Source organism: Gadus chalcogrammus, chromosome 12, assembly GCF_026213295.1.
Source record: "Gadus chalcogrammus isolate NIFS_2021 chromosome 12, NIFS_Gcha_1.0, whole genome shotgun sequence".
NCBI classification, from domain to species: Eukaryota; Metazoa; Chordata; class Actinopteri; order Gadiformes; family Gadidae; genus Gadus; species Gadus chalcogrammus.
This window is the reverse complement of record NC_079423.1, coordinates 25,627,379-25,649,380: the sequence shown is the minus strand read 5'-3', so window position 1 is coordinate 25,649,380 and position 22,002 is coordinate 25,627,379. Positions and strand designations below refer to the sequence as shown.

At 42.6% G+C, this 22,002-nt stretch overlaps 1 protein-coding gene across 1 annotated transcript in view; it reads right to left on the bottom strand.

Annotated features, from left to right (window-relative positions):
* The window catches only part of LOC130392767 (inactive N-acetylated-alpha-linked acidic dipeptidase-like protein 2), a 154,567-nt gene that overhangs the window by 66,132 nt on the left and 66,433 nt on the right, over positions 1-22,002 (bottom strand). The window contains exons 8-10 of the mRNA XM_056603267.1: positions 15,059-15,151; positions 3,730-3,917; positions 857-985 (exon numbers count right to left, since the gene is read on the bottom strand). Coding sequence (XP_056459242.1) covers positions 857-985; positions 3,730-3,917; positions 15,059-15,151 — 410 coding nt within the window. The remainder of the gene's footprint in view (positions 1-856; positions 986-3,729; positions 3,918-15,058; positions 15,152-22,002) is intronic.

Below are 22,002 nucleotides of genomic sequence, written 5' to 3'. Positions count from 1 at the left end.
GGTCAAGCAGTATTCAATTCTGAATGTCTGAGGTGATTTCTGATCCTAGTTATGCTCTCTATAGTACTACTAGAGTGTGTACTTACTCTCTGTGTGTCCGAGGTGAGTTCTGATCCTAGTATTCATCTCTATAGTACTACTAGAGTGTGTACTTACTCTCTGTACGTCAGAGGTGAGTTCTGATGATAGTATTTGTCTCTATTGTACAACTAGAGTGAGTACATACTCTCTGGATATCCGAGGTGAGTTCTGATCCAAGTAGTAGTCTCTGAGTACAACTAGAGTGTTTATTCACTCTCTGTACGTCAGATATAGTTCTGATCCTACTATTCGTCTCTATAGTACTACTAGAGTGTGTACATACTCTCTGGATGTCCGAGGTCAGTCCTAATCCTAGTATTCCCCTCTAAAATACTACCAGAGTGTGTACTTACTCTCTGTGCTTCAGAGGAGAGTTCTGATCCTAGTATTCATCTCTATAGTACTACTAGAGTGTGTATTTACTCTCTGTACGTCAGAGGTCAGTCCTAATCCTAGTATTCCCCTCTAAAGTACTACCAGAGTGTGTGTACTCACTCTCTGTACGTCAGAGGTGAGTTCTGATCCTAGTATTCGTCTCTATAGTACTACTAGAGTGTGTACTCACTCTCTGTACGTCAGAGGTGAGTTCTGATCTTGGTAATCGTCTCTATAGTACTACTAGAGTGTGTACTCACTCTCTGTACGTCAGAGGTGAGTTCTGATCGTAGTATTCGTCTCTATAGTACTACTAGAGTGTGTACTCACTCTCTGTACGTCAGAGGTGAGTTCTGATCCTAGTATTCGTCTCTATAGTACTACTAGAGTGTGTACTTACTCTCTGGATGTCCGAGGTGAGCTGAAGCAGAGCCGGGGAGGCCGTGGCCCTCAGCCTCTCTGTCCCTCTGACTGGAGAGTTCAGGCTGACGTAGGACACCACACTGCTTTGTAGGACCACCCTGTGCTCCTGGCAGGGGACACCCGCACACGCACACACACACACACACACACACACACACACACACACACACACACACACACACACACACACAAACAGACACATTTAGTTATCCTCACAAATATACCGACCCATCTGCGGCTCTTTACATGCATCTCAAGGGCTTTCATTGTTGGCGGAGGTTATAGGGTTACAGGTGAAATATATACAGGTGAATAAATATAGGTAAAGTTGTACAACTGGTGGCGAGATGCATTTCTTGTAGTCTTCAGAACCAATCAAAGAATGAAAGGATAACAAAGCCACGTGATTCACCTTTTAGACACAATGCCAGTAGTCTATGTTAATTAGTGCTCAATTACTGTTATTTGATTGGCCACCAATCTTCCACTGTATAGCCTCGTTAATGGGCGCTTAATAATTTTACGATCCAGCTGTACGACGCAGGCGGTAAAACTGCAGTCTGTTTTAATGTGCACGCTATGCACATTGAAGTAATAGAACGTGATGCTGGTTGATGGGGAGGGCGGCCTCATTGCTTTGTTTTCATACCACGTTGTTGCGCTGCGGAACAAGATTGCCTTAAGAACAACACATTAGAATCAGTCCAAATTAACGAGATTGGTCTCAGTGTGAGGAGGTTCATGAACACTTCCCTGAACACGTGAGACTAACAAGCTTGTTGGAGAATAAATCTTTCTCTGGTTGGGAATCACAGTGGAGTCCTTAACAGTTTTTCTCATCTGATCTTTGCTACGATGATAAGTTGTTTGGGTGTATAACAACGCTCCCACTCCAACAATGCCAAACGGGTAGCCTGGTTGAATTCCAGTGCGCTACGTCAATCTCTGACAATTACCACCAACTACAGAGGGTCGAGGAAAAGGCAAGATTATGAGCGCATCTCTGTAAAGCAGTGGCTAGGGTTTACTTTACATCCTCCTGACGTTCGGAATCTGGACAGTAATGAACTGTGAACAAAACCATTGTTTACAAAACTCCAGCCAGTCACATTCAATAACTATGTGATGCTGTTCTGCTCTAGCCGAAAAAAATAATAAAATTATGATTCCCCGTGAATCTGGTGGAAAGTAAAGCAAACACATATTTTCCTCTTAGAAGAAGAATCCATCCTCTTTAACATCGCCTTTCTTTCCCGTGCCTTTCTCCTCAGAATTAGGGGTTATTGCCGCCCGACATTGCTGGACCAATTTTTGTCTGGAACCTCTCAGTTCATTTTTGACTTCCAATGGGTATAATCAACAGGGGAGCAGACCAAAATGCCCCTGAAGACAATCAGAGAGACAGAGCATCAAACTGTTTGACACATCAGCGGCAGCCATTTTGGCTGTTTATGACATTTCATGAGGTGAAAATGCTGCACTGGCAATATTTTGGCAGGCAATATTCTGGAGGCCACACTTAGCGTGAGGTGCTTTGCTCGACACTTACGTGCAGACTGCCGGAACTGTTCCTATTGAACCCTCTTTTTACAGTCACTTGGCTCTTTGGTCCTTTAGATCCAAATTGTGGTCAACAGGGCCTGCTCAGCATTGGTATACATGCCCAGAGCATTGAAGGCTGCCATAGAATCAATCGTATCATGTAGATCAGCCGTATGGAAGCATCTGCATTCTTTGTTTCTCTTTTAATTAGTCACTGTCTACACAGCGGCACAACATGAGCAGCTTTGAACTTACTACACAACAGCTACAAAGGCAACAAACCACAAGCCTATTTAGACAATCCCAGCTGGTAAGATTTGAATTAACCTAACCTATTATGCTAAGGTTAATTATGCTAGATCTAAACCCCCTTTTTTTTTGTCAGTAATACAACAAAGTCTATAGTATTTCAAACAGGATTAGTATCTTCATTATGGATAGGCCTATGATCAGTAATATTAATGTTGTCATTAAAGGCACTATATAATAGTTGTATAATGCATAAAGATGTATTACTGCAGTTGACAATGAACAAACTAAATATTGTAAATTTGGCACGGAAGATTGATCAAATTTGTTTAATAAAATAAACATCATTGCAATTTGAAATATTTTTTTCATTATATCACAAATATAAAGGACCTTTTTCACATTGTTGCAAATTTAGAAAATCGTATGATTGTGACACCCATTTCTTTTACTTGATACTATTGATTCCGCCAACAGTCCTCATATATTATTTACAGAGAAACAAGGGGAATTTTCAGGAGATAGATTTGAGCAAAGAGAACAGACACATAGACACACGCATAATGTGTGTGTCAACCCAATGACAAATGTTAGGTAGGAACCAAGTGTGAGTCAGGTCCTTCCAGACACATTAACATGGTTAATGGACTTCCTTCGTGTAGAGCCACTATAGCCATGAGCCATGACAAGTGCTTTACATTTGCATGCCGAAAACATCCACATCCACACACACACACACACACACACACACACACACACACACACACACACACACACACACACACACACACACACACACACACACACACACACACACACACACACACACACACACACACCACCTGCTCAGCTCAGGACACTTCATTACTTGAACCAGAAGGCCCATTCCATTTCCACAGAGATGCATGCAGCTCCTCAAGCTGTGTAGGTCTTAAGGTTACCAAAACGTTTTAGGCTGTTTGGTAAGCTATCTCACCATAAGTGATTAAATCAACATTTAAAGCTACAAGCAATTATTCAAGGCTTCATTCACCACTCTTAAAACACAAATAACCTCACCTGACCCCATTGAAGGGACCCGATGTGACCCAGGGAGGCCCCCCCCCAGGAGCAAAACACAGTGGTCCTGTCCGGGGCCCAGCCCCCTTTGGCCTGCTCCATCATGGTGGAGATGAGTTGTGTCATAATGGCTGGGGCCCCGCCCCCCTGACTGCTGTCATGATGGCTGCCGACCAGCACATGGCGATCTGGAAAAAGCGGGAAAATGGACTGTAGAAAATGTACACACTGTAATGATAGCTGACTCTCCCCTGCTCTCTCTCCATTCCCCTCTCTCAAAGCTTGACTTGGCTTAGGGCTGTGTAACATTAATTAGCGTGTACCCAGTACTTTATCACTGACAGGAGGTAATGGAAAAAACAAAAGCACTCGTATTGGAAAAGATTATAAGCTCATTTCGGTGACTTAATAATTGCCTGTACATTTATCAAAGTAAATGATGCATGTAATAAAAACACGATCATGGATCTAGAAACGCTATTGTTACCGCTACACTGAATTACTGATAAATTAACCTCATAATTAAAAGCATATATAAATAATTTCAGTAAGTCAGTACACAGGTCGACTCATTTTTCATTTCAACAAACATTCAACTGTTGCAATCGCAGATCACTGACTCCATAGTTCAATGGTTTAACTTGTATTTTGTGCAAATTTTACAAAAATGTGAGTCAGTTATTTCCAAACAACTTCTGGGTAAATATTAGCAATAAAGGGTAGAAGGCAAAGAGAGGGAAATAGATCTAAAAAATACCAGGGGCTGGGGCTAAGGTTTTTGATTTATTACAGCAGGAAGGCATTCCCTCCTGTGTAAATGAACTGGAAGATACTGGTGTTTGATGGAGTAACTGCTGCGGGGAATGAACAACACTTGGTTCATTTGAAACTTGAGGGACACGTCATGAAAACTCAACTTTTGGTTGAGTAAGAACTTAGCACACTGCTGCTTTACAAGTCCCACAGCATTACAAAAAGCAGGGGATCAAACCCATGGACTGCAAGTGCAGCTGCACTTTGCACTTCTGCCACCCTTCACCTGATATATTTTTTTTTAACCACATATCCTTGCAAGTGCATGAATATATATATATATATACATATATATATATATATATATATATATATATATATGTGTGTGTGTGTGTGTGTGTGTGTGTGTGTGTGTGTGTGTGTGTGTGTGTGTATGAGAGTGTGTGTGTGTTCCATCTGTTTTGGTGTGCGGGTGAGGGTGTGTGTCTGTGGGTGTGAGAGTTTGAGAGAGAGTGTGTGCAACCGTATGAGTTTGTGCGAGTGTGTACGTGAGTGTGCGTGTGCGTGCCAGAGAGTGTGTGCCCTGATGGAAGAGCTGGTGGTTCTGGGTGCTGAGACAGTGTTTTTACCCTTGCGTGACAAATGCTTCTGTTGAACAATGTCTGCTTTTGGGTGCTTTTCTTTTTTTTCTTTTGGGTAATTTTTTTTAGTTGAACTTTCCTGCTTCACACCGTCTATCGTTTCTTCCACCTACGATTCCCCTATTTGAATAGACACGCATTTCAGAGATTGCGTTCATAGCCTGTGTATATTACATTGTATTACATATTAAAATTGATTTGAACACTGTGACTACAGCTTAGGATACTCCTTCATCTTAGACTGCATTCATAGGTCTATCTTTAACTCAAAGATGCTGTAGGTAAAATGTAATAACTATTATTTTAGTTTAATCTTTTAGAAATGACATATGTCAGCATTTATTGAGTCAAATGCTCTGTGTGAATATCTGTTTCGATTTGACTACACCTTCCTCTGTATGAGACATTTTATTTTAGATCACTCCCTACTCTTCAGGGAATCTCTTCATTGATTGGTTTTGGAGAATCCATTTTCCTGTCAATCACAGGCCCGGGAAATTCAACAATTCCTAATGGCGGGAAGTATATTCTGTTATTTTCTGCTCTCACTCTTTACTCATCTGTAATCTTACCTTCGCAAAAAAGTACATGCGGCAATAACTTCAATGACCTTACATTTGAGGGATTCAACCAAATGAGTTAATCAAAACGTTGCCTTATCGTTGAACCATTACTCATATGTGCTTCTTTTCACTTCATCTCGGCTTCTTACTCATTCTGTGTTTTCGGCCGAGTGGGCCATGGTGGCGCTATTAACTCAGGTCATATGGAAATATATGATGTCCTTTACGAATGGCTTTTCAAAATGATCTAGCTCAACCGCCTCTTCTCCTGCACCCTACTCACTTTTTAATTGTCTACCCTTTATCTGGTCTTGTCGGCCCCTTATCTTGTCTTTGCCTCACCTACCCCATATCTCATTAATGAGAGAGCACGCGCACTCACGAACACACACACACACACACACACACACACACACACACACACACACACACACACACACACACACACACACACACACACACACACACACACACACACACACACACACACACACACACATACTAAGAGGCTATTTAGAGGTATATTCTCTACAGTATGTGGCGACCTGCCACATCCGATATCTGGCTGGTGGAAGCGACGAAAGAAATATATTACCAAGCTGATTTATAATATGATATTAGCCAGCCATAATTTGCCGGTAAAGCAGTTAATATGGGCTACAAATCTCCAGAAAGAAAGGGCTTTTTTTACAACGTGTTGCTATTGAACCCTCATTCATTCCCTTCTCGAGGCCGTGCACAACGGGAAGGGTTTTGTTATTTTTCCTCGGTTGAAATAATGGAAGAATGTATTGGGGCGATAAAGGAGAAGGAACTGAACTCTGCTGTAATTCAATATGTTAAACGGTACCGCCATCCTTCACTGAGAGGGGATCGATGCCGGGACGGGAAGTTATTGGGATTCTGATGCAATGTTCATGATTTAAAACAAGCAGTAGCGATAAATTGTTTGTGATTTTGCTAAGGAATTCTCCTTTTGAGGGATAAATCGTTAAAACACTACCGCCTCCCACGCGTTCGCATCGAAATGAAATAGGATCCATTGTTTATTTACATTGTGATCTTATACAGTTTCTCATAGGTCATGGGTTAGGGCAGGGATTGCAGTTTGTGGAATCTATATATCTGGATTGTGTGTGTGTGGCTGAAGGCTGGTTCAGAATCCGATGGATCAGACACTGTGGCTGGGTGAGGCTTCACACCGTGGGCATTGGTCAATCAATGCACACAGGTCAAACCAGCCATCACCACTCAGACTCTGGAGAGCTGTGACAGGCCAGCACTGAACCCCCACTCTGACTGTAACAAGCACTGCATTAATGCAGTTTAACATCATCAACCTGTGTGGCGGTGGTCAGAGGTGCCCGATAAAGCCGCCAAGGTGATGTGTGGCAGGGGTCAACTGTTACAAGTTTGTGTTTCCATCATTGATGACTGCAATAACAGCTTCTAAAGGTCCTATATTATACCACCAGGTGTGAGTGTGATTAGCCATTACAAGCCGTTTTTAAAATCTGCCTGTTCCGACACCACAAGTTGGTGTGTCCACCTAGTTGTATGATGGATAGATGAGCAACGCTTGCTACAGTTCCCTGGGTAGGCTGGTAGGCTGATCTATGCAGCACGCATCTAGGTGGACACGCCCACTTGTGATGTCAGAAGAGGCAGATTTTCGGCTTTTAACGGCTGATAATGTGTGACCTTAAACGTGAACAAACACACTCATAGCATGCCTACGTGCGTGCATACAGCAGCTAGCACATGCAATCCCTGCTCTGGACGAAAATACGTCCCCTCATCCACCGTGAATACATTTGTTAACTATTGTGATGCGTTACACAGCGTTTAACATGCCTGCATACAGACATCTTATTCACACCCAACTTCCAAGTATAAACAATAAGTCCAGGCCAGACATAGCAAACACATGCCGCTTTGATGCAATAAAAATCTTACAAACTGTGATCTATTAATGAGGAGTATGATTCATAAAGTAAAATACACATTTGTGAGGGAAAGAAAGGACAATGAAAAGCTCTAGATGCCAACAACATGTGTTGTCTTACAATTATTGGTTCAGTAAAGAAAAGTTATTGAGGCTTGACATTTTGCAGTGTGCGGTACACACAGTTTTTACCCAATTGAAAAAAAACAGCTGCAGAATACTGAACCATATTTGTGATTTTATGCCAAGTAAGATTGCGACCAATGAACCATCTTCCAAACAAGAACAACAAGTATTTTAAACAAGCTATTGCCTGGCAAATCAAGCAATTGGCCAAGATTCAAAAATAACAGTGCTTTCCTAGTGGTAATGAAGGAGCAGGGAAAAGGAGTGTCAATGTATGGGGTTTCAGCCAATCAGCTTGAGGTGCAAAGAGAGGCTATGTGTTGTTGATGTAAAGCGTTCAAACTTTTGACTCCACCCAAATAGTTTGAAAACAAAAATAGACAGACTGAATATTATCACCCTCAAGCTGTTTTGATGCCTAATATATATCCTAATGTAATAACCTTCAGAAGCGAATGAATGATTTATTGGTTTCCAGTAAGTTTAAATATATAGCTGTATACCGTCGAAAACATTTGACGGGTTGAACTAATCTGTAACCTTACTTGGAAAAATGGAGGAATAAAATCTACGATGAATGATTATCAAAGATCAAGTAGATTCTGGTAAGCACAAAAAATGAATAAAACTTGTCTTGAGCTCATTTGTACTGCAATAGCTAAAGGGTAAGTAAACAGCATTCAAAGGTTAAGTTTGACTTAATAAACCAAAACATTGCCATCCAGACACATCCCCCTCCATTTGAAAGGTTTTCTTGTGATTTCTCGATCGCTACAGATCCATGGCGAGACACATCTGCTGCTGGGGAGGGCTGGCAGACTCTTTGCGTGCTGGGCGCGATCTTTCAACAGCACACAACAAACAATTATGAAGGCTGTGCAAGCCGGTGGCACGGACCGGGAGAGAGAAGAACGACACGGATTTGGGTATCAGGATGCTACCTGAGAAGGTGTGGTGGGGAGAGCGTTTGAGTGGCAGCTTTCTCTTGAGGCACGCTGTCACACAATGTGTTTACACATTTAGGATGACATGTAAAGCATCACTTGTGACAAGTGTAATATGTGGCCTTTAAAATAGAAAGCAAAAAAATCAACTGCCGGCTGTTTGTGTGTGCGTGCTTACTGGATGAATGTTCTGTTTGATCAACGCCATGCCTGCAGGAACCTACTCTGTGAATCCTCACTCAGACATTCTTTCAGTGCAGAACATGTAAGAAGTTACAAAGGAGCCTGAAGCATTGTGGTGTGCGTGTGTGTGTCTCTGTGCATGTGTGTGTATGTGTCTGTGAGTGTTTTTGTGTGTGTGTGGGTGTGTGTGTGTGTGTGTGTCTTTGAACGTGTGTGTTTGTGCGGGTCTGTGTGTCTTTATGCGTGTGTGTGTGCCTGGAACTTTGTGTGTGTGTCTTTGAACATGTGTGTGTGTGCGTGTGTGTGTCTTTATGCGTGTCTGTGCGTGTTTGTGTATCTTGCGTGTGTGTATGTCTGTCGGTCTTTGTGTGTGGCTTTGTGCGTGTGTGTGTCTGTCTTTGCTACTTTAAATGTGCATGCATTAGGAGAGAAGCATCCAGCCACTTTGATGAAAAACTTTTTCTTACAGGACTTAGAAGAATAATAAGAAAACAGGTCCATGTTGATTTCCCCGAAGACATCCGTACTGGGTAATATATGAAGTGTTGTTAATGGCTCGTGTAGGCTAGGGGGCTAAGCTCATTTGAATGTGGAGATGATTAATTCTTACTCGATAAGAGAACGAACACAGAAGAATATCCCTTTCATGAGAAAGATCAGATTTTGTACGTTCCAACTTTGTCCTGGTGAAAGCCCAAATGGTAAACACCCTCTGCATTCTTTTGTTCCCTCTAATGGGGCATTTAGTGCCATCACCATTACAAATAATATTACAGTATTATTTATTTCATTTTCCACAGTGCTTTTTACTGAACAAAGCAGAAAGCGCTAGTAGGGGTTTGCGTTCCCTGCCGCACCCCGTCCACCATCTCTCCAGTGTGTTTTCCTGCCTCCAACGTGTGTTGAACGATCCTGCTGGGCTGTTGCTTGGATACAACTGTCTGGATAGACATGTTTGTGTGTGTGTGTGTGTTGGGTTTGTATGTGTGTGTTTGGGTGTGCGTGTGTTGGGTTTGTATGTGTGTGTGTTTGTGGGTGTGTGTGCGTGTGTGTGAATGTCGTAATCACTTTTCAATTTCATTATGACTTGATAGGTCACAATATTTTGTTCTGGATTTTGCACAGATGTATGTTTTTCAGATGGAAGATCTTTAGCACGTCTTTAGAAGTTTTTTTTCTCCACTGTGAATTCAGGAGGAGAGAGAGGAGAGAGGTGGTTTACTCCTGATACAGCCTCCTGCTTAGAGGGGCAGGCGGGGGATACTGTTACCCCCTCTCTCACCCTGGGGATGAGTCCTTTGGAGGGGAGGGAGGGAGGACTGTAGGAGGACGGAGAGGAGGGTGCAGGAGAGGAGATGGTGAAAAAGAGGAATAAATGTAAAAAAAATAGAAGGGTTACGGAGGAAGTACTATAAAGAATGGGACCACAAAGATAAGGCAGACAAAAAGAGAGAGGAAGGAGAGGCAAAAGAGTCTTCACTATAAAGAAGAGAAGGCGCGAGACCAAGATAACGATGGGTAGAAACTGGAGGAGGAGAAGGAAGGATAGGAGAACTACGAGAAGTCAAAGAGAAGGAAGGAGGGGGATAACATAAGCATGACAAGAAACACAGAGAAAGTGAGGAGGAAGAGGAGGAGGAAAAAGAGTGAGAGGGAGAGGACAAGTTGTGGGAGGATGGGAGGAAGCAAGAGGACAAGGAGGTGGGAGAGAATTATGAGGAGACGCAGGAGGAGGACAAGATGAAGAGAAGGATAAATGGAGGAGGGAAGACATATGCTAAGAGATTAGAAAGACTATAAAGGAATAGAAGAGACCAGGAGAGATAGAGATTATTGGGCGTGACCACAAATCTGTGACGATTCAAATCTTTGATAGACAGGACATTTAGGCGACGTCGTCTTTAATAGTCTAACCGTTTTGTCAGGAAAATTTTGCATGTATAATAGCGGGAAATTGCATTGGGGAGGATGGGGATGCTAATTGAGTCTACAGCTTTGCCGGCTTCTAGAGGGAAAAGCCCATAAGTTATTCAATGTTCCTTTTGTTGGGGTGGCGGATTGACTCAGCAAATTGCAATTTGCTGAGTTATGTTTTGCTTTCCACAAATGTCCTTTTTCATTTGATAACCCTATTGTGTATTGGCAATGGTACCATCCCATAATTGTATTTTCAAAGTGGAGCACATTCTAGACATTTAGTCTGGAAGGGAACACTATGTCATGAAAAAATACCTCTAAAGTTTGCTCAGCATTTCTAAACCATTAGAGATGCCCCAAAATAATAGACTGGGTAGCCCTGCCCATTCTGCTGGCGATTTGAATTCGCTCTGCAGAAGGGTCTTGAGAAGAGCAATACATTTCTTTCTGATTCCGATACGTTATTGTGGGAGCCAATCATCAAGCTGGTTTCTCCCCCCCCCCCGGCGCGCTATTGGCTGGTTTAACACAATGACGACAGGGAAGCGGCGGCAAGCAGCCAATTGCGTACATAGTCAGTTGAACTAGGCCCGATGATCACGCCTTTTAGCTGAAGAAAATGACAGCAGCTCCACCAGACCAATAGACCTCTGAAGAATAAGTCCCGCCTCCGAGGCTCTGGGTCCCATGTTTAAATGTCTATGGAAAATAACATGGGGGTTTTGAATGATCGTACGTGACAAACTATGTAGGTGGCGAAGAAGTAAAAGCTGCTCAGGTTTTGAAATATACTTTTTCCATCTAGATTCCACTTGGGTTTCGGATTCTCGGGCCGTTAAAGTAGTTAACTATTATGAAGAAGCATTATGCTAACGCCGATCTGCACTGACTTAAGACGTCAAGACTCTCCCAGTCAAGGTTGCATAGCAACGGCAATGTTTCATAGTTTGTCTTCACCGAAATGGCACCAGAGCCAAGCCCCCAGGAACAGTGCATACTTCCGCAATCCACCAGTGCTCAGTGGCCAAGCCTGGTATTGCAGCTGTGTGAGCGGACTGTGGACGGGTCCCTCGATTCAAGGGGCCCAGAAGAAGATACGTCATGAACTAGGGCGTGGCTAGGCACCCATGATGCGGAAGCAAATCTCTCCTTGATGTTGCCCTGCGACATCGAGCAGTTTTCATAGGAATGAATGGGCGCCATTTTGGAATCCGCTGTCCATTCTATAATATGTCAATACTATTACTATATTTATGCTATATATATATATATATATATATATTACTATCTATGAGCTAAAATCTACAATCAATCGAATATCTCGATAACAGCCAACAAACTCTTATCACGGTCTAAAACAAAAGTCGGGTCGTGGAGAAAAGAGGCCGAACCTCTTAGGGTTCATTGATTAGGACTTTTAGATCAATGAAATCACGTGTGTAATCATGACAATCACGTTAGGTTGTGAATGGTTGCGAGCAACTCCCGCCTCCCTAACAAGTATGACGTATGAAGTCTGCGCAGATCAGAACTAGCTCCCGGTTAGCATTAATAACAGTTAACTACTTTAACGGCACCGACAACCCAAAACCCAAGTGGAATCTAGACGGTAAAAGTGTGTAGTTCAAAACCTGAGCAGCTTTTACTCCTTCGCCACCTACAGAGTTTGTCATGTACGATCATTCAAAACCCCCATGTTATTTTCCATAGACATTTAAACATGGGACCCAGAGCCTCGGAGGCGGGACTTGTTCTTCAGAAGTCTATGTGCAATCTATGCTGGAGCTGCACATCATTCTCTCCTTCTATACTGGCTTGTGCATTTTTCTGCATTTTCATTTTTTTCACTGTTCTGCAAAAAACGGTGCCCCATTTGTTAAACGCTGAAAGGCCTCATTCACACGTGTCTTACATTTTTAATCAGCTGAACTCTCGAGTTTTGTCAGGATCGGATGTGAAAACTGGGCGTAATTACAACCGAGCTCTCCGCCTCAGAGGCCCCCGTTTGATTTCATAGATGTTTCATAATGACGACGGAGGGCCTACCCTACATTGTACAAGCCTATCATAAATTATAATAGGCTAATAGTAGCCCATGCTTGCTGTCGAGTTTGATGCAGATGTTGACAGGAAGGCAGTGAACGTTGGGAAAAGGTCATTAGTTTGACCGCTTTGGTCTTTAGCAGGGGTGCTGCAACTCGCCTATTGACAGCTGCGGGAAAACCATGATGTGCCGATTGATTTCTTTCAAGCGTTAAACCAAAATGAGTCATCATTGAGCCGCATATATAAGGAAGTATATGATTCGTAAGTCGACGATGGGTATGGCCAAACCAATCAGATTCAACCATGCAAAGCGTGGGCGGAGGACCCCCACAGAGATTATGCAGAGGAAGTGGAGGAACGACCAGGAGTGAAAATAAATGTATAAGAAAACAAAAGAGGATGAAAGAAGGGAGAAAAGGACAAACATATTTAGGAAAGCAGGAGAAAAAAAAAGGAAGATGAAGTGAGGGAAGAGGACCAGGATGATATTACTACAGAAAAGAGGACTCAATTATATGGAATAAAAGGAAAAAAATAAAAAATTAAGAAAAAATGGGAGTAAACATGGGAGATATGGAGGAGGAAGAGGATGGTAGAAAATGAGATGGAGGAGCTCGAGCAAGAGGAGAATGAAGAGGAAGAGGACAAGATGGATGACGATGACAATGGAGGGAAAATGGTTCATAATATTTTAAATAAATTCTACTTTTCTAGTAACATAGCTGCCCCTCAACGGTCCGTAGTAAGGGCATACAGCTTTATATCAACAAACAAAGTATTAAGAGAAAGGCTATTCAAATATGGACTGAATTATAATCATCTATTTCATTCAGGGGACAGAATGGCATATGTTTATGGTCTGTGTGTGTCAACCCAGTCAGCATAAGCATATGTTGATGGTGCACGTTTTGTGAAACTAGGATTACGTTACGTTTCAATGCAAAACAAGCAATAAAATGTGTTAATGATACAATATCAAGGTTTCATTATGAAACAATACAAATGTTCATCCAATGTATAAATCAAAACAGAATCAAACGTCACACTGAAGTGGCAATACTTGACCGTCATTCATAGGCTTCATCTGTGGGGGACTTCTTACCCGGTCTATCTGCATAACAGCTAAATCTCAGTTCAAATATCACTCCATGACAAATGGGCTGCCTGTTCATGTCCTAGAGCTGCCAAGTGGGCTACTTGGATTAATGTGTTGCCATTCGTTAGCGGGTATTATGACATGGATGCTGTTTCATTCAGCACTTTATGTCCCAAGTGTCTGCACCGAGTGCAGCGCAGCAAACAGCCCTCAGTCACTTATTACAATGTTTGGAAGAGCAAACGAAACACTAGAAGTGCTGTTAAATGAAGGGTGGAAGCAATGACCCAATGTCTCTCAATGTTTTGTAGGTGTTCGAACATGCTGCTTTTTTAGGAAGGGTACTTGCAGGTATTGTGTCTCCTTTTGTTGCCAAAACTCAAAAATGCAATTCACAGGAGATTATACGGGTGAATTGGAGAATTAAAAATACGACTTTTATGGTATATATATTTTTTTATTAAATAGGATAATGTTCATCGATTTATTATCTGGTTACCTTTTGAGTAATAAATAAAGTAATCGGGTTCAAATGTTGCTCTGTTTGGGCAATGGGGCCTACAGATTCAGACTGGAGGGCGCAAACATAAAACGCAAAACAAACAATATAATATGTAATTTCTGCCGATAGGGTTCTCTCAATCAAAACCATAATTAACTAAGTGTTTCGAGACCGTGAAGTGGATTGAGATCTGATGTGTATTTGAGAGTTGTTGTATGCATCAACATTGCCGGAGAAAATCTATCTGACATGACTCATGTTCACAGACAAGACAAGCTAATGAATTCAAGTTCTATTTACATCACCTTTGGTCTCGTTTACTCACATTTATTCTAAATGTTATTATACCTTTAATGTAATATAAGAAAGATGTATTTGTGGTGTTTTAAATGCTCCAGGCGAAATAGCAAGAGCATACAGATGAAGAACAGCTATATAACACATTTTACATTTATGAGAAAAATAAATAGTTTGCTTGATCACACCTTTGAGAATTGTATCTCCTTAATAAATATCTTTTGACAGTAGTAAAAACCAGTCTATGTATAAAGACAAAAACGCAATGAACTCTAAGGTGTCAGTTCAAAAGATTGACTACAGACAGTCAGCTGACCTGAGTTCCTTCTACCACGCAGGTGTCCGACCAGGTTGTAAATCTTGCTGTGGGTCCACTGGTTTCCAATGGTGAGTCTGACCTTTTTCCTCTCTGAGAATTACAAGCAGAGATGTGGGGATTAACATGACATTTATACACTCACAGTACAATTCTCCCTCCGGCAAAACACACACACATATACATACACAAATGATCTTCGAATGTGTCTAAACAGGACTATTCAGTTTTATTGAATAACATAATTATTGGGCTGGCCTGCAAATGGGAAAGTCATTGTCCATCCCTCGCCCTGTAAAGTTTTAATCCTGAATAATAGTGTTTAGTCAAACGGGTCAAAGGTCGTTGTTACCATTAAGCTAAAAGCAATGGGTAATAGGATATCCCAATACATGCAGAAATTAGGTGTGCATACATACATGCACAAGTATGTTTGCCTTTCCTGCTGTAAACCCTAGCCCATTAGTGAACAAAGGTTATTATAGGATGGAACAAGCATACTAATAACAGATACAGATGACCAGAGGGAGACATCAATATATCTCTCTTCTTGTCTTTCAATTAATATTCTCTCCATTTTTATTTGGTTTTACCCTCCAAGACTCTTGATGTTGTTTTATCCGTCTCTATTTCTGTTTATTACTTCTCTCTCCATAACTCCTCGGAGTGATAAATTTGTCTCTTCCATTTTGTTAGGGTTAATAATAATATAATTATAATAGTCAATAAAACACTGCGTTGAGGGGCTGAGGGGATTGGAGTCTGTTGTGACTTTCCTGTAAACGATGTATAGGTCAAGATGTTTATCTAGATCTTGATCAATAATAATCTTGACCATTATTAGGTGCCGTGTTGACGTGAGCTCCCAGCAAAGACAGGAAGTAAGACCACATACTCACAGGGATGTTTTCCATGCATTCCTCAGCTAGGCACGCAATACAACACCTCACCAACTCTGTTATCCCCCGAAACACACACCAGCACACGCACACACACACACACACACACACACCCCCACCGTTGCCCTTCCAAATCCTTGTTTAATACGTGTTACAAAATTCACTGCCCGTCTTCTCACAGGTACCACGTAGAGCCATTTATTATGTGTGACACCAACACAAATGACTTTGGCTAAAGAGCACTGGGAAAGAACATGTGGTCCCGTTTGTGTATCCAATCTGCAGCCGCACTCCGCAGAGAGAGCGTGCGGAGGGAGAGAGATATTCGTCACCGAGTAATTCCCAGCGCAGTCTTCATGATGGATCGCTTTACAGAAGGGGGCTGCTTTTTGCAGGTGAGGAGGTGAGCCTCGCTTAAAGTTTTCCAGGAGTTTGAATAAGAAATTCTGTGCCACGACGACTTCCTTTTTTTGACATTTCCGCAGAAACGAGGCGTCACCGACTGCAGTGCAATCCCGACCTGGGCCTTACAGCTGCGTTCTTATTGGTCGCTTTGGCCTCTTCTTTATGATAGGGTGTACGCAATATACTATCAGAGGCAGTTTTGTGTCATAAACTGGTTTCAGCAATCGGAAGGAAATTGGAAAGGAATCACAAAGCTGCATGCTCTGATTTGGTCACATAGGAGAATGTCAGAGTCCTCATGTTCCCAGACTTAAATGACACTTGGGTCTCTGACAACCGCTCTCGCTCTATCTCGCCCCTCACCGCCTTACTGCAGTAAAATTGGTTTCATGTTGGCTGTTTGCCAACTTTACTGGTTTCTGATTTTGTTCTACTGACCAGCAATCACTCAACGCAGCATTCATTGATTGTCTCTTGTTACTGGCTGGCTGTACATAAGTCTCCCAACTCCTGGATTTGGAGTGCAATCTGCACCCTGTGAGCACAGGAAATGTGAGATGGCCTGAGATAATGTCCTAAGATTTAAAAAGTTTTGTAGTGTGTGCCTTACATCACTAAATGTGGCCTCACTGGGAATTGTAGAAAGGGGATTCCATGATGTTGTTATGGAGCGCAAGGCAAACCAAGTATATTTCATATTCGCTTTTGATGTCAGGACAGCATATATATACATATACACACACACACACCGATTCACTTGCAGGTGAAACATCCCCATTAACACCTCAGATTACACTACAAACGGCTGGAAACATCAGGTCCGCCTTTTGAAACTATCACCATTCTTGCTAAATTATTGTGAAATATAATGAGGGACTATAATTTTGTGTTACGGCACCATATTTATGGCGCTGAATTGCAGCCTCGGTCTAGACAGTTACTACCACCATAAACATCTCTCCCGCAGCGAACGGGCCATATTTTCCCCGGCGAGGAGCAACAAAAGGCTCTGAACTAAAGTCATTTTGCCCATATTTTGCAAATGGAAAATTAATCACTCAAAGCGATAAACAACCGCTGAACAACAATGCACCTGCGAACTCCCAGAGATATACGTGACGCTAATGAAAAGAGCTGATATAGAACCACGCTAGCTGATTTCAGATGCTCCAGCGTTGCCTCTCGTGGGGTACTGAGAGTAGAGTTGAGGCGAGGGCGGTGGTGGTGGAGGGGAGGGCAGCAATAAGTGAATGTAGGGAACCTGCACAGAGCAATCAATAGCAGTGTAATTAAGGGGCCTCAGAGTCCTTTTTTCTATAAAGCACTTTCACATTGTTCTGCATTTCTCTGCTCTCTCTCTCTCTCTCTCTCTCTCTCTCTCTCTCTCTCTCTCTCCCTCTCCCTCTCCCTCTCTCTCTCTGTCTCTCTCTCTCTCTCTCTTGCCCCCTCTGTGCCCTGCCGCTGTAATTACTGAGGAAATGTGCTATGCTTTTGCCGTTTGTGAATAGAGAGTGAGCGAAAAGCGAGGGGGAGATGGTTCTGCAATTATAATTAAAGAAAGATGAATGCGTCTGCGGGGCGAAAGCACAACCTTAAAGGATTTGGCATTGTGCCGGAGGCAGACTTGCAGGAATCCGCTTAGTTCTATCCTGCGGTGGAAGTAGGGGCCGTCTGGACTCAGCCATCAAGGTAGCTGGTGTGAGCCTCTCGACACGCATCTCCTTTCTGGTGCCTGAATAGGGGATGGGTATGTGCGTATCATTGTCACAAACAACACACCAATGTACAAACACTTCACTGCACAGTCCCAACACAGACATGGACACAACACACTCACACACTTAGAAAAAAAAGCCTGCGGGCACTAAGAGTGTGTGAGTGGTGTCCCCCCCAACAAGTCATCTCTTTAAGATCGGTAGATCCCCACTGTGCCCCCCCAAGCAATTAACCAATGGCCAACCAATACAGCCGGCACTAATTTAATGGGAATTATAAGGAGACGAAATGGGGAGAAAAGGAATTAACAAAGAGCCGGGGAAGAGAATAAAGGCCCCTCAGATGAAAACAAATGATAGCGCCCTCCATCCCCAACAGTGGTCAAAGGTTTAGCCAATCGATGGGAGAAAGATTACATTGCTCCCTTAATCTCTCCATCACTGCACTTGGTAGTCTCTCGCCTTCACTTTCTTTCTGCTCTTAATGTTGTGCCTCTTTCTCTTAATGCTCACCTTTTAAGAATCGTCTGTTTGGACCGCACACACCAACACAAACACGCACGCGGACACACACACACACACACACACACACACACACACACACACACACACACACACACACAAACACACAGGAGCACACAGCTGGTGGCAAGACTTAGGCCCCGTTTACACGAAGGGAAAACGCAGATATTTTCACACGGTTTGGCCTCTCATTTACACGAAAACGCCGTTTTTGTCACAGAAAACGATCATTTCTAAAAACTCCGGCCAAAGTGGAGATTTCTGAAAACGCCGGTTACGTGTTGTCGTGTCAACGGGTAGAAACGGGGTTTTAGGTTCTGAAACGTCACATTATGCGCCAGGAAATGCTTAACGTCATATGAGCGCCCTATGTTCACAGTTTGTTTGTTACAGGAAGACGCTCGTGTTATTCGTTGTTGTTGATTCTGAGGATTCTGATTGGCTTGCATGGCTTTATCCTTCTCCCTACACTGCCGCCCATAGGTTTGGCATAGTTATAATGTCCCAACGGCGTATTTATCCGTTTTGATGTAAACGACAACTTTTTTGAAAACGATGTTGTGTGCACAATGTTATTTTTGAAAACGGAGGGGGGGAAATATTCGTTTCTATAAATACCCTGCTACGTATAAACGTGGCCTTAAATTCATTGAGTTTTTATGTCAAGTGAGAAATCCTATAGATATAATTTTTAATGACGTATGAATCGCACAAAAGAACGATACGTCGATTCACAGACATGGCTGTGAAAACGACTTTTCACCGCACAAATCCTAAGTATTCTTAGGATTTGCACAAATCCTAAGAATCCTAAGTATTCTTAGGATTTGTGGATATATAGGATTTGTGAATGGGACAATAAAGTAGACCCATGCCCATGAAAGACAACTTCTGTATACAAAAATATATACAAATATATTGAGTCAAAATATGCACAAATCCAAAGAAATATTTTCAGCACTTTAGCACCAGAAGATATTGCTACTTGCTTTCCTCCAGAATAAATCTAAGCATTTTTCCATTCATTGTTTCGACTTACAACTGTTATCAACATTTAACCACCTAAACAACAACATCAATACTTTTACCTCATTCAAAAGTTACAAACATGATGGAAAACGAAAAAAACAGAGATTTTTTTTGCCCCTTTAGCGGAGCAACAATAAATCCTGTGAGACACACTCTTGTAAGGGCTATTTGGGGATATATTTGGGCTGTCGCCTCCAGTTCAAAAACTACTTGTTGTCACATGTAATAGGGATGGACACACACATTAACACACTAATGTAACCCTCAGTCTCTAAAGGGAATCAATGAAACCAATGCCATGACATGTTAGATAAGGCCAGGTCTGTGCGGTGTACACGCATGATGAACAGCCTCTCTGTGAATGTGTGTGTGCTTCTGTGGGTGTGTGTGTGTTTGCGTGTGTGTGTGTGCGTGTGTGTATGTGTGTTCATGTGTTTGTCTATCGGTGTGTGCATGTTTCTATGTGTGCATGTGTGTTTGTGTATCTGTGAGTGCATGTTTGTGTGTGTGCATGTGTGTTTGCATGTTTGTGTGTGTGCATGTGTGTTTGTGTATCTGTTCATGTTTGTGTGAGGGCCTGTGTGTTTGTGTATCTGTGTGTGCATGTTTGCGGGGTTGCATGTGTGTTTGTGTATCTGTATGTGAATGCGTGGCGATGTGGCAGAAGGCAGTGTTCCAGTCAGTGAGTGCTTCCTCAGGTGGGCGAGTGGGTAATGGAGACAGATAGACGAACCAGTAAAGAGAAATTCAGCTGCTGGGATACAAGAGTAACGCTGTACGTTGCAGTGCAGGGTCGAGGAGGTGGCCTTGTGTTTAAAGCTATTTAGTAAAGCTATTTCTACACTTCAATCTACAATTATTACAATTCGACTAATATTGGCAACTATTGAGTTGAAAGAATTATAGTTTTTCGCACATATGTTGTTTAACAAGCATAAACTTTTTTTTGACCAAATATCTACATTATCCAGTACATACATGATAGTATACTGTCTCATATTTTCAGATATAAACCTATGTATAAATCCTCTGTCAAATAAATGCTGCACACCCCTTGATGGGTCAACATATCTGCATCCCACAATAGTCACAGTTTTTACCCTTGGGGATATCATCTTAATATTTATATAGGTCTGTATATGTGTAGATGTGGGGGTGTGTGTGCGTTTATGTGTTTTGTGCATAAGTGTGTGAGGTTGTGTGTGTTGGTGTGCGCCCACATTTGTGTGTGTGTTTCAAATGGAGTCCAATGGGAAAAAGACCAGTCAAATGTAGGATAATGGGCCTGATACATATGCAGCGAGAGAGAGAGAGAGAGAGAGAGAGAGAGAGAGAGAGAGAGAGAGAGAGAGAGAGAGAGAGATGATAAGAAAGAGGCCATTGGCAAAGAATCCCTTGGGTGATTGGGGGGAGATAAAAGGGGATTTACACTCTCGATAGCGGGAATTACCTTCTAATGGTGTTGGCCACATCTCTCTCTATCTCCCTGTGATACACTCTTGGGCTCTTTGCAATTCACTAACCAGGCTCCATTTCACTGAATTGGGGCAGTGTTTCCGTTCATCCTTGTTTGCATAGATCCAGAGCATGCGCACAAACACAGGTAGGTGAATGCATGTACATAGTCAGACAGACAGACAGACAGACAGACAGACAGACAGACAGACAGACAGACAGACAGACAGACAGACAGACAGACAGACAGACAGACAGACAGACAGACAGACAGACAAGACACCTGCCCTCGCTATTCATAGATGTGTACAGCTTATCAACATTTGTAGCTCCAATTGCAAGTATATCAGTGTCTCAGTGTCTGATTAACTGCCCAGAGCCCATTCGGGCATCACGTGGGCTTACGTTTGCTAAGCGGTATGCTGGACAACAGCATTATACTCCTCTGGGGAGAGAAGGTCACGGTGGCTCCTGATCAAATTCAAGTATTCCATAGATAAAAAAAAAAGATACACCCACACAGAGTCGCCCCGCACCTCGGCAGAGTGGCTCAAGACAGTGACCGAACCACACGTAGGTTCAACCCAGCGCACAGTGAGATTATCAAGCATTACCAGAGGCTTAGGTTACAGCGCGGTCGGCTAACACCTGCTTCCCACCTCAAGAGGCCTTCCCTTGTCTCCTTTCACACCCAGGTTGTGTGAACGACCGAGGATGAGGGCAGTGCCTGTGTTTCGCCGTCTCAGACAGTGGTGAAGGGAGGTCGATACACTGTTTTGGTCTAAGCGTGAAATAACAACCTGTATGAGAGGATGTTGGTGTGTGTGTGTGTGTGTGTGTGTGTGTGTGTGCTTGTGTGTCATTTGTGCATCACTGCCATGCAAACTTCAGCTTCACAGCATGGATCAATCTCTCATCA